The sequence below is a fragment of the Passer montanus genome, unplaced genomic scaffold, assembly GCF_014805655.1.
Source record: "Passer montanus isolate IOZ18808 unplaced genomic scaffold, ASM1480565v1 scaffold7, whole genome shotgun sequence".
In the NCBI taxonomy this organism is placed as follows: Eukaryota; Metazoa; Chordata; class Aves; order Passeriformes; family Passeridae; genus Passer; species Passer montanus.
Window position 1 is genome coordinate 11,738,770 of NW_024372147.1, and position 14,207 is coordinate 11,752,976.

At 34.8% G+C, this 14,207-nt stretch overlaps 1 protein-coding gene across 5 annotated transcripts in view; it reads right to left on the reverse strand.

Annotated features, from left to right (window-relative positions):
- The window catches only part of KDM4C (lysine demethylase 4C), a 235,837-nt gene that overhangs the window by 99,382 nt on the left and 122,248 nt on the right, over nt 1-14,207 (reverse strand). For 4 of the 5 annotated variants that reach the window (XM_039729775.1, XM_039729773.1, XM_039729774.1 and 1 more), the window contains 2 exons: nt 13,441-13,802; nt 11,460-11,571 (listed from right to left, as the gene is read on the reverse strand). In XM_039729775.1, coding sequence (XP_039585709.1) covers nt 11,460-11,571; nt 13,441-13,802 — 474 coding nt within the window. The remainder of the gene's footprint in view (nt 1-11,459; nt 11,572-13,440; nt 13,803-14,207) is intronic. The other variant, XR_005629894.1, reaches the window with a different exon arrangement.

Here is a 14,207-nt window from a genome sequence, read left to right on the forward strand (position 1 = left end):
TGAAGGGCTCACTAACAGGATACAAAATTAAGAGAAGACATTAGGATAGAATAAAAGACATAGAATAGACATTCCTAAGGATTACAAGCATTGTCTGATACTCTGTTATCACTACTGTAAGGTTCATAAATTTCAGTTCTCCTCAGGAATTTCCTAGGCAACCTTGAGCCTAAGTTATCATCTTTCAAGGACTTCAGAAATATTATTTCATCTCCTTATAATCAACATTCACCCACCCACACTGAAATAATCAAATTTCTAAAGAAATCGGTGTTAAAAAACAAGTTACAGAGTACATGACCCCACCACAAAGCACGTATAAAACATGACAATGCTGCCTTAAACAACTTCCTCACCAGGATGGTGAGGAATGCAATCTTTCAAACTATTCTATATCAGTAGAACTCAGGCAGATTCATTTTGTGCATTTTATTTTTCTGTGTGTGCACCAGCATCAATGAGAGGAAGCATTTCCACATAAACTTCTCTGGTAGTACAACTGGAGGTACCTTCCTGATTTCCATGTAGGCAGAGAAGTTATGCACCCTAAACAAAAACTGAGAATCAGGTTAACCAAAACAGACAAGGAAATTAAAAGAAAAACCAGCTCTCCAACTGTTTAAGAGAAGACATAGAGAATATAATCACTTGATGCAATAAACACTGCTGTCTTGGCACAGTTTATGGCCTTTCTTCGCTTGTTCATTTGGTAATACCAATGTCCTACCGATGTCCTAGCAATGTCCAAAAACACTATGCAAAAATTAAGGGATTTTTAGATTTCTTTTTTTTTTTCTGTTTATCTGCTTCTGACTCCTTTTATTTTCTTAAATTTCATTACTCACTATTTAGGAATGAACATCATATATAGAGAGAGTACTATTTCTCACTCCTTTCATTACTTACTACTTAGCTGAAGAGCAATCAGTGGTTCAGCCTAAAATTTATTTTCCTAACTCACATTGTTGCATGCAGTTTCAGGGTAGACACTCAGTGGTCTCATATGAGCTCAGTGTTGCTCTGATTAGATGTGTCTATTAGAAGGACACAAAACAACTGCAGCTTCCACCTGGCTCCTTTCAAAATCCACCTTAACTGAGGATTCTCAAATAAGAACAGAGAACAATTTGTAGTGTTCATACTGACTGAAAGATCTCAGAAACTCTACTGTCATAAGCAAGCATACTTTTTACTTCAGCTATGAATCAGTGCCAACTGCAAGCAGTCAAAACCTGAAAAAACTGTGGTGGAAGCATCTGTTCCTACAGCAAAAGATGCATTGCCCCCCACACCCTGCTAAAAAACAAGCATCTACTTTTTAAGACCAGTATATAACATTTAAAGAAGCACTATGAACACGATGTTTCACTCATAATCTTACATATTGCCATTTTTGTGAAAGAGCATGACAATGCTCTCAGTTCTGGTAGAGCAAGTTTTGATGAATAGTCCCCTATGCAATGCTGCCAACCAACAACACTCTAGGATATGCACCATTACGCAATCAAGCCTTCGTTGTGGTAACTTGGCCTTGCTCTAAGATCACCTACCAACAGCCCAAGACTGGCAATTTGAAAGATGAAGGTCAGCCAGTGCAGTGGTGTGAAACATAATGTATGTCTATACAGAGCATTTTCTTTACACACCACATGAAATGGAGCTGGGAAATCTACCTTGACTTCTGTGTCTGCTGTGATTCAGATCAAGTCACTGACACTTCCTCACAATTCGCTGACAGTAAGTGCATGAACAGGACTCTGCATAGGTGCACAAGAGAATTCCTTGGTGTGAACTCTGGTCTAACATTTTTTTCAGCTTTTCAGCATGAACCATACATTTCAAATTGAGAGGTAATCAAGACAAAAGTGAATAAAGCATCCTTACTACCCTTTCATACAGAAACTTTCAACTCAACTACAGTACAAAATACATCCCATTGTCAGAGAGAATAGAAGGAAAATACAGGATTTGAACCTGCTAGCCATGACAGAAGAAATGCGCACCTCAACTGACAGCACTGTTCAAGAGATTACACATTCATGCATAACACATAGACACACTGACAAATACCAATGAAAGGTATTTATTTTGCAAGTCTGTTAGTATGCGCATGGTTTTTAAACACTGTTATATGAATGAAGTCCATTTATTGTAACTTCTGTTATGTTGTTGGCTGTAAATATATCACACATTCATGCTGAAGTCTAAAATGGATTAACACCAGTCAAAAATGTATAACTGGATGATGCAATGCTGTCTATTCCTAAGTATGTAAAAGCATCTTATTGTCACCATTAACAGCGCTCAGAGATCATTAATCCCCCCAAACCACCTGGGCATTTTTACTTCACTGCAAATATGTTTTTTGTGGTATTACTTTGCCAGATACAATCCATTATCAGGTTAAATTTTTTTTCCTAAAGGGGTTAGACCAAGGGCTCTTTTTTGCAACAGAAAAGCAGAAACACTTGATGATACAATTATGACTTTAAATAAATGCAAAGCAGATGATATAAATATTACTGTTTCATATTGTGCTGATTTTGGCTGGGGTAGAGCTAATTTTCTTCACAGTAGCTAGTATGGAGTTGTGTTTTGGATTTGTACTGAAAATTGTATTGATAGTATAGAGATGTTTTTGTTATTGCTGAATAGAGCTTGCACAGCATCAAGGTCTTTCCTGCACCTTGTACCACTGACAGTGAGTGGTACAAGAATAATCCAATCGTCTCCCCGATCTGGTTGGTGGGAGAGTGAGTGAGTGAGCAACCGTGTGGTGCTTAGATGCCAGCTGGGCTTAAACTACAACACATATAATTCAGCCATAGTATTACTGACAGTACAAGGTGACTAGCAATGCTAAACTTGATGACAGCTCCTGCTATCATATTTGTACCTGAAAACAATATTTCTATAGGATCAATTAATCTCTATAATGTAATTTCAGAAATACCAGTTCTCATGAATGGGATATTCATATGCATCTGTACTCCTTCACATATTTAAGAAAAGTGAAACAATTCACTAAGACAAACTGTGTAGACAAAAAAAATTATAGCCCAGGATCTGTTTTGATACAAAGGAAACTCCTTCCATAGCAAAGTATTTCTAAATAGTCATTATGCTGCTTTCCAAGTGAGTAAGTGAATGAATGAGTGAATGGTTTTCACCAATGTTACTGGCTTAACAGTTTGTGGGAAACTTGCTCCAACACACAATGCTAATGTTTTGAAGGGTTTTTGCTTACTAAGTTAAACTCAAATTATCAGGCAGAAAACATTTGGGCCATTTGCAGAAAGGGCTGTTGCCAGCATTTGCTGATTTAACCCAGCAGATGTGAAAAGCCATAGACACTAATACAGTACAATTTGCTTTTGCCAATCTCAACAATGATTTTGCTGCTTGGGGTTATGTTCCACTGATGTTTCCTGGCATTGCAGAGCAGCATTCTCCGCTATGAAGAGCACAGAAGCATCTGTTATTTTTCAGGTAGTTGAGCATAATCTCAGCCCTGGGAGACATTATCTATAGTTTCAATGTCCTGGAGGAAATAATAATAATAATAATACAAATTAAAAATAAAAAATAAAAAAAGAAGGCAGTAGGGAAAAAGTATTGTACTTGAAAACTTTACTGTTCCAGCAGTGTATCAGCAAAACTTAGTTTCAGAAATTGTCTTTTTTTTTATTTTTTGGTAATGAAAGATATAAATCTCATAGTAAAATATGAACAGAAAACTTTTTAATTTATTGTACTCTTCAAGAACCTTAATTTCTTGTATGGGACTTTTTAGTACAAGTAATGTGAAATATGTATACACTTTTGGTTAGAGAGCCTAATTGCCAAATTAGCTATTAATACTTCAGTTCTCATAAAAATTGCATGTAAAGATAATTATATTGAATCAGAGCTCTAGAAGTTAAGCTGAAGAACTCCTGGATCAAACCAGGTTTAGCTCCCAAAACAAAGTAATGGGGTACTTTAATTTAAAAAATGTTAAATATAAAAAAGCATAAGATATCGGTTGTGGCAGATCTGAAAATGTCTTGAAAAGTTTGAAAGATTCACCATTTAAAAAAACCCAAACCATTTTAAAAAGACAATTTGACAGATTTGGAAGATTTGATTCTGGGATACTCTGATTTTCCTTCAGCATACTATAATAATCCCATAATCAAATTCACATTGGTTTTGTGATTGAACTGTGTATTGTGATTGCTATACTTTGCTCAATGCAATTGGTACTGGTATTGTATATTATATTGTATTATTGACTGAACTGTATATTAAAATTCAACACCCTGCTAAACATAATTAGTATCTTCACTGTAATTTAAGTATCACTCTGCTAAATTGAAATCCCATGTAATTTCAAATCATTTCAAATATGAAAATCCTGTATTATTCACTAAACCATCCGCACACACAATATCTTGAAGAACCTGGCCAGAGTGTATTGTACTCCTGGCACAGTGAGCAGGCTTTTCCTGAGGGTGGGTAGTACCCACTAAAGGAGTAAGGAATACTTTGGCAAAAACATTTTTCTCTGATTTGGTAGTAGCCACAAATAAGAATCTAGTGAAAAAAAACTCATTGTGATTAAGACTGGCTGCAGACAGGACCACTACTACTTAAAACAGTAAATAAAGCTAGTATAAATACTAGCAAAGACTGGAAAAATCTCATCAATAACTTTGAAAAGGAGGAATGGGAAAACTCTTATGATTTTTCATGGAAAGCAGGAAGCACTGATCCTACCAATACTTTGGATGAATATGAAAAACTGAAAGATTCTAAGAAGTAGAAGAAAGGAGAGAAAAGCAGGGCTTCACAGGGTATTATTGTTGCTGGGTATTTACTTTAGCACTAGTGCAGAAGTTAAAAGAGAAATTAACACAGCACAGAAACAGTGAAATAGTATAACTTATAAAAAGTTATTCCTATTGTACTGCACTTTCAATATGTGGAATATGTAAAATGACCCTGTCAGGCTGTACTGAACCCCAATCTGTCTCTCTAACAAATTGTAAAGTAACTAAAATGTATCTGATTTACATTGCTATGATTCCAATAAACTCACTTAGAGAAAGCTCGACGACTCATAGCACAGAGATTCAGTTTACATTTAAACAATGTGTAAAAACTAGTCTTATGGAACTGTAGCATTGTTATTTTTGAAAATTACCATTTTAGGTTGCTTACTAATTTCTGCAACAAAATAATTCTCTATTCGAAACACTAGATCATAAAGATACCAAATAATTACAAGGGGTAAAAACCAATATTTCATTCACAGCATTCCCTAAATAGCTGCATTCCACATGCACAACTTTATTGTGCATATGAAATGAAGAACTTAACACTAGGAGTTAAGGCTCAAATTGTTAAAGATGTCTACTTATTCTGGCTACCTAAGCTGAAGCACAAGCAACACATTCTTACTGACATTAAATCCATGACCTACCCAGTGTCTCCAGAAATAGCTACTGACCATGTCCAGAAACCAAGGTTAGAGGTGTTCCACTAGTCAGACAACATTTTTCAGGCAACTTTTTTAAAATGTGGACATGAGACCACAGGAAAGGAGATATTCTTAAATCTGTATGGACTGCCAAATGAAGTATTTACAGCATAATGGTATCATAATTTCCATTGTTGTATATATGTGTATTAAAGCAATTCCAGCAATTTCACCCGTCTTTGCACTGCATAAATTTAAACACTAGCACCTGTATTTGTAAATCTGTTCAAAGAGGCATCTCAGCAAAATCAAAGCAGAAACAAAAGAAGATCTGCTGGAATCTACTGCTGTACAGCCTATCAGCAAAAAACATAGCTGTCACGACAAAAACACTACAAGTCCAAACTAAAGATTAGTTTGATACAAGCTAAAGATTATCAGATATCTGCTCTATTGAAAAGCTTGAATTCATTGCACTCATTAACAGCTGCTTTCTCAATTCCATTCCCTTGTGTAATTTTTCACAGTTCTTAGGAAAAGAAATAATATTTTACATTCTAATATAACCTGCTTGTGATCAACGTACTTAGGACAATAAAACTTGATCAATAACTAAAATTACTCTGGGATTTTTAGGAACTGATACTGCCATCTATATACATGCTTACTGAGTTACTAATTAAACACCATAGTCTTCCAGGGTACACATCTGTACAGAAGAGGAAAAAATGAAAGCTTTCTCCCTCATCATCAGGCATGTCTTGCCTATTAATAAAATGAGTCCCTCAGATACAACAGAATTACTTGGTGGTACTTTTTTATTTTGGAAATCAAAATGTAACATCATTGACCATACTGCCACATACTATATGATCAGATAAATATTCAACTATTATGTTGTTAGAGCATACTCCAGTTTTACACTACTCTAAAGAGAAAAAATGGTACCAAGTGGGAAAAACATATTTTATGTTATTTTCTATCTCTCAGGCAGCACAAATCTAACCTACAACATAACATTCCAGCACAAGTTCCTCTGGGCAACACACAAGTGCAATTTGAGGAACAAGGTTACTTGCATGTGTTCAGTTAAGATTGTCCAGAAGTTCTCCACTGAACCAAGACCTCTTCATAAGTTCAGCATATAAGCTGCAAAAGTACAGAAGTATAGAAGTATAGAAGTACTTAAGTACAGAAGATGCAAAACACACTCAATCACAGATCCAAATTCATGACAAATCAATGCCCAAATCAGAATTACAAATTTGCATCTTCTACCTACAGTTCCTGCAGATCACTGAAACAAATATCCCATAGATACTTTGTACGCTAGAAAACAACTGCATTTAAACTCCTTCAAGAATCAATTTATTAAATGTAATTATTTTATACGTTAAAATATATATATTATGTACACTTCTCAGCCAAGACAATTAGCAAAATCCCTTTGGCTTTAAAACTGAGTCACTTCCAATACTAACAGTTTATAATGCAGCTTCAGATTTTGACAAAGGTGATGATAATTCTATGGGTTAGGTTTGTTTTCAAGTTGAAAAACTAAAGTTATTACTAGAATAACTTACTAGGCAATACTCTTCACCAATATCTAAATGAATTAATCCTTTACAAATGCAAGTCATAGGTTTTTTGTGTTTTTCTTTGGACCGTAACTATGGAGAAACTCAGCTCCAAAAGATCACCCTACAGAAGAGGTATCTGTCTCCTTGATAAACATCACATCCAGTTTGCCTACCAACTTCACTGCTACCCTTGAGAAGGCAACTGAGAGGCGGCACTAATGCAGCAGGAAATCAATTTTCATTTTGGCACCTGATAAGGAGAAATTATACATGCCTTTCTGTACAAGACTGTAATTCCATTCATTCCTTTATGAGGTAAAATACCATATTTTAAAGCTAAGAAAGCTGCATAATTAGATCTGCAAGGTTCATCTAGAGAACAGTGACTCTTCAATGATCACAACATGTACCACTATCCAGTAAATAAGGATAAATGTTAAAAGAACTGATTCGTATTCCCCTTTTGATCAAAATACTGGGTAACCTTAGATCCTGTAGGTGTCCACTAAAAGGCAGATAACTGCTACTCATTAAGTATGTCAAGGGACTAGAGCCACCAGTGGCAATAAAAGCTGTCAGTTCTTGCCACTTCTGGAGATCAGCTGCTGGTCCAAAGGTTGACAAGAGTACTGGAAATTCAGGAAAAGCATTTATTTGATGTTTTAACACATTCTTTTCCTAAATATCTACTAAAGATTATACCAGATTTTTATAAAAGGTTTCTTAGGGTCTTTAGAACACCACTTCTCAAGCCTCGGAACTTTTTTGTAATTACGTCAATCATACCCTGAAAATTGAATTTAAACAAAACAGAAGTAATACAGGTACCAGAGAAAATTACAGAAAATACATTTTTCTAGCATGCTTAAAACTGTTGAAGGGGTAGATAGTGCTGGACTCTTCTGTGCTAAATAATGAGGATATATGAAAACTATATATAAATTATGTGTTTGATTAACCCATACCCACACAAAAGCAAAGTATTTTAAAGAAGTAAAACTTCATTCAACAGAATATTGGGAGGAAAAGCCATAATGGAAATTGTAATACTAATATGGTAAATATAAACAGGTCTCTATCAACTGGTTAGCAAATTTTTATCTACCTATGCAACACCAGGAAAAAAACGTTTCTTTCTGACGTGAGAATCTTCAAGCAAAATCTCCCATTTTAAGCTCTGAAATAAAACAATAGTAACTGCATTACAAGTGTAATTTTCCTCTGTTTAAGCAAGCTTAGCCTATTTATGATGTTAGTAAACAAGCCTTAAATGGTTTGATTTCTACTATCAAATCAAGCACATCTCACAGGATGCTGAAAGTGAATGTAAAAACCAAGGCTTCTTCTCATAGCAGAAGCCACTGTTTCCATTTACAGAAGTTCTCTCTTTCTGTTTCCTTATCTTACAAACTAATAAAAGCAAAATGACTATGAAATTCTGAATCATACTTAAAATACTAAAAAACATATACAAAGAGGCCTATACTGAATTCAGTCTATACACTATAATTATATCATTTAGGGCAATGGGGAATTTTAGTCAATTTGAATCTAAAACCAGTTTCTAATGTTGCGTGACCAAACAGTGCTGAAAAGAAATCTCTGGGACCAATCAATGTGCATGCAAAGTTAGTATGCCTTCTCCTTCTGCTGAATTTGCTTTTTTATTGCTTAAGTGAGCAGAAATACAACTGTATTAAATACAACAGAATATTATTACCACAAGTTAACATACTGCATTGAGTATAAGACCAAGGTTCATTATGTAAAAATTGTTAGTATGTTGAGTGTGACATACAGCCCATACTGTACTGCTGCACTTATTTCCTTAAACTGGCAACTTGAGCTACAATTGCTAGGATTGATACCCCAGTCCCTAGTATTTCTCAGTGCTCAATCTTTTAAGCATTAATTCCACAAGAAGTCAGACATACATAAGGAAAGGCTTCAGAGAGAGTGAAAAAAACCCAACAATAGACAACAAATAATCAATTAACCTAATTATTTTTCTTAAAGGAATACACAACATATATAAGAATATACAGTGATAAAAAGAAAGCACAAAACTCAAATGTCCAAGTGATCCTGTAAACAAAATCCATTTCTGCCAACGAACTCTGTATTAAAAGTGAATTCAGAAAGTCTCTGCTAAGATTTAAGCATGCTGTTCAATATGATATTCTATTTGCAAAATTACAATTCTGAAATGGCTGACAGTGTCAAAAGAATGCTGTCTACATGTTATTAACATCTGTTTATCACTTCTATTCACAAAAACTTCTTAATAGAACCCTAGTATCTGAAAGACTTCAAATATATTAATCTGAATATATATTATGTGTATTAGAAATAGCTACAGACCATCAGAACACCTTCCAACTTGTGGAAAGTGATACGAGTTGCAGATTAAATAAAATGCCTCAATTTCTTAACTTTTCACAAAAACACTAGCCCATATCTTCTTCCCTTTTTTTGCTTGCAGTTATTCTTTTACTGGAGCCAGATAAATTAAAATACAAACTAATGTACAACACATAAATTCCCTTTTTTGACACAATCAGAAATTACTGTAGCAAGAGACTATACTGTCACAGTCTCAGCCAGCACCATTTTTGCCCAGAACCACAGAGAACAAGAACTAAGTATGAATGCTGAAATACGTTTCTACTAACTACTATCTGGAATATGGATGAAGCACCTTCATAAAAACAAATGTAATCAGAAGCACATTGATACTGATTACTTCCCTAGTATCTGACACAAACAATCATGAAAAAAAAAAAAAGAGAAAATCATCCAGCCCTCATGCCATCATATGTCAGAAAACATAAAGGGGCTACAGTTTGCCAGTGTCCCTCATCAGTTCTTCAATCTCTGTCTTGGATGCAAACATCCTGCTCACCCAAACGCTAGTTTCCCTTTTGGTGCTCTTACAAAAGTCAGCCAATAATTAGATTACAATGACAGACAGATGCATGAAAATAATAATAATTCAGTTCCAGCTAGGAAATACCTAATGCCTTGTACAATAAAACTCTTAATTACTTCCTTTAATCAGTAAGCAGACATGCCTAATGGCTACTGATTCTAAGACAGCTCTTACTTTCCTAACAAAATATGCCCTTACCTATTGGAAGGACAATCATCAAGCAAAGAGGAAAGACTTTAAGGTATGTGATTTCTTGTCAGGATGTTACCACTTTCACAAAACATTAATACACCAGGAAGTTGGCAAACTACTGGATGAGATGGAGAATGTCTTGGTATTAGAAAAATCCTTAACTCAAAACTATCATTGTATCATCATCTAGCTAGATTATATCATATACAATCCATGTAAATAGGAAATCCAGAATATGTTTCAACCCATAATGTTGAAAAAGCATCAGCAGGCAAAAGGACTTTAATCTCTAATTTAAAAAGAGCACTTTTACTGCAACCTACCACATATTAAATCTTTAATTACTTTACTAGTTGAAACTTAATACCATCCTATAAATTACCATAACATTTTCTGAAATATGCTCTGTCTAGCCCTCAAGGTATTCAAACATACTCATATATGATACAGATCATGGGTCTAAGCTGTTTCTAATTTTCAGAAAGATGCTTAACAGCTAATTGAAGTATCATGCCTGGCAAAGCTGCAGCTCAGATAAAAAATGAAAGAGAAAGCTCTCTGAAACTATTACTTTAGGGCTGAAACAAGGAGGGAGATGTATTGATGAGAGGTCAATTGAACCTACAGCAGTAGCTCAACAATGCCTAACTTGCCAACTGAAAGTATAATATTGCTTAGTTACAAGAAGAAGAATCAATTAACAGGCATGCTGTCTCTCAAGTCAAGAAAATTTATCTGCAGCCGTAAGAAACAGCTACTCTTAATGAAATGTAGTTGAGAGGGAAAAAATCAGGTAAAAAATTGCAGGTAAACACTGAAGCATGCAGTGATGTTGGAATCAAACCCATAATCACAGACATGGCATCAGCTCCAGATTATCAATCTAGGGGAGTCTGAGAACTAAACTCCAGTTCTGCTAACTGAGAAGATTCTGGAAAATGGCACCCAAAACTTTTGTGGTTTACAGAACTAAAATGGTACAGTGATATGAAAAAGGAATGTGTTTATTTTCCATTTTGATCTATACTTTTAATGCACATTTCTAGAATCTTCACAAGTCACACTTGATAAAATAAAGTAGCTTTATTCATCAACTTTGGGTGGCTGTATACATGATTACTGGGTAAAGCAGATTTAGTGTTTATATTTACTTCAAAGAAGGAAACCCCTATGTTGGGAACATTTCTTAGATTTTGTAGCTGTCTGCACAAGGCAGTGACTTCCTAAATGCCTATATTTATGGTCTCATAAAAGCACAAAATTATCATCAGAAAAATGCATTAAATAGTCCACTCACCTTCATCACTAGTTGCTTGCTGTTTAACCAAGGTCATTGGAGATCTAGATGGGGGTTTATGTAGTGGATGACGCCAACTCTTAGATATTTTCTTTGTTTCAACTTCCTCTGACTGAAAGGAAAAGATGCAACTAATTTAGTATGTAATTCTGTATAATTAATTATGAAAAACATAAACATTCTTCTGTAAACAAACACAGATATTAAGTCTGTAAATACTGCCACAGTATACTTGAAGGGCCTTTAGCGTACCAATACAACACTTGCCTCTAATTAAGAATATATATTTTAATTTAAGAAATGCAATCCTTGTCATACACAAATCATTTCAGGTATAATTTACCGCAGCACTTCCCAAATTAGAGAGCATAAATCCTGTTTTGCTCATGTGATGTTTGAGTGGAGGATGAGCATCCTCCTGATTTTCTGCAAAAAATTCTGCATACCTGCAGTGCAATACAGCCACTAGCTGTGCCTAGAAAAATGAAGCAGATACCCACTGGCTTAGCTTGTAAAAGATTCCAAAATTACTCAAGAATAATAAAAAAAAAATCTGGAGTTGAGATAAGAAATTAAGAGTCCAGATAAATTATTAACATGTTGATTTAGTATATGAAGAAATTACTTCCTTCCTCAAACACCCCTATGTAAATTAAGTTTAAAGTTATTCAGGCTTCAAGAATTAAGGCCAACTCTTCAAAGTCTTGAAGCACCACTGGAGGAATCCCAAAGAAAACAAGTTACTAATGGTGTCTGCAGTCTCAGGACCAGAAGAAGAGCAGGGACACTGGCAGAGGTGTGAGAAGGACTGAGTTTCACATAATTCTTATGGACCACAGCATTCTGTGCCTCAACACCCTGAATCCAACTTAGCAGATTATACACAAGCTCCTTGAAGTAAATTATAAAACATTATGTTTACCATGATAAGCAAAGGGCAGAAAATGAGGTCAAAGCACAGGACAGGTTTACGGTCTAGAACAGTTAGTAATTAAGTAAAAAGGGAATTGTCAGGCTTTTTTAATTGCATTTGTACAGTACAGTTCTTCACTTAAAAGAGAAAGAAAGAATATGTAGTAATACTACAGAAAATCTGAAACCTAATATATAAATATAATGTGGTTGAAAGGCACAGGAAGAGACACAATCTCCAATACATGTTAATTAAACATTGAGATGTTTGTACTGCTCCTTATTACAATGGAAAGGCTGGATCCAAGATTATCAAAACTTACAACACTGAAAAAAAATCGTTACAGTTCAGATATGTGCAAGAGTCAGCACGATTTTTAGTTTGGCTTCTAAAATATATTCCCCATGAAGTCTTGCAACTTGGCAGTGGATTTCCTGCTTTCTCTCTGCCAATTTCAGATTCAGCTCACCACTCAAAAAGCTACTGACAACCACCACAGCTTAATTTTTCATTTTGCATCACGAAGTCAAAGCTGACCATGCATCAGAGCCGAATATCAAGAGGGAAAAAAGGGCCATATGTTTATAGGTGGCTCAAAGAGAAAACATTATTAAAACCTACTGTTTAAAAATTGAAAATATATTCCCTTTAATAGGGATTTTTTCCTGCAAGTGTTTCCTTCACATATTTTAGTTCATTTCCAAAATCCAAGAATACTAAGCAGGTGAAGCTCACAGCCCTACTCATATTGGCAGGCAGTGAATATGGGAATAGCTTTGAGAATAGTTGCTGACACTTCCAATTCACAAATATGAAGTGAAATTACTAGACATCTAAAATAACAGGGAAAAATATGTCAATAAGCAAACTCCAAAAACAGTCTGCTTCAGATCAAAATTGCCACTCTTGCCTAAACACTTCAAAACACGTTCAAATTATCATCTGATTAAAATCAAGCATATTCTTAAATGCTTTAATATGGATATCAGGTCTCATTAGAAAAACGCTCATTCATATTTCATTAAATCAAGAATATATTACTATTATGATGTAATTTCTTTCACATACACAGGAAATTTCCATTCTGTCTTCTTCACTCTTTTTTACAATGGGCACTTCTCCATGTTCCAAACTACTTGCAGAACTTTCTAGGTTGCTAATACCATCCTCTGTTGAGAAACTTTCCTCTCTATCTGGATTTTCTGCTTCAGAAGTTTGTCCCTCTGCTTTATGGTACGGTGTGGATGAAGCATATTGATTCTGAGACTTCAAACTGTCTTCTTTTCTACATCCATCAGAAGCAGTCTTGCTAGCCACAAAATCTTCAAGTGTAAAGGAAGAATGACTGGAATCTATCCTGTCCTCATCTTGCATTTTCATTTCCTCTAGTACAGGAACAGGGCTCAAAACTGAGTCAGAAGGGATGCTTCCTATAAATTAAGAATATGATTTGTTAATAAATGCCACTTTACATTACCATATTGAATTTCACAGCAATATAAATTATTCAAATTCAAAGCATGGTTCCTCATTTAGGAATCACACAGAAAACCATTTGGTGGAAGGGCATACACAAAAGTGGAGCATAGGTTTTATCAAAGAATAAATTAAATGTAAATGGTTTGGGTTTAGAGTATGAAATATAGTTTTGATCATTTAATCAGTATTTTGCATTTGAATTGTAGCAGATCTTCATTTAATTCAAAATAATCAATATTCATGTAGCTTCCTTAGTCTTTACTGAGGTTGCCTATATGCACTTTGAGTCAATGAAAACAATATAAAAGGCTGGTATATTGAACATTCTACCCTGCATTTTATACCTATTATGTCTG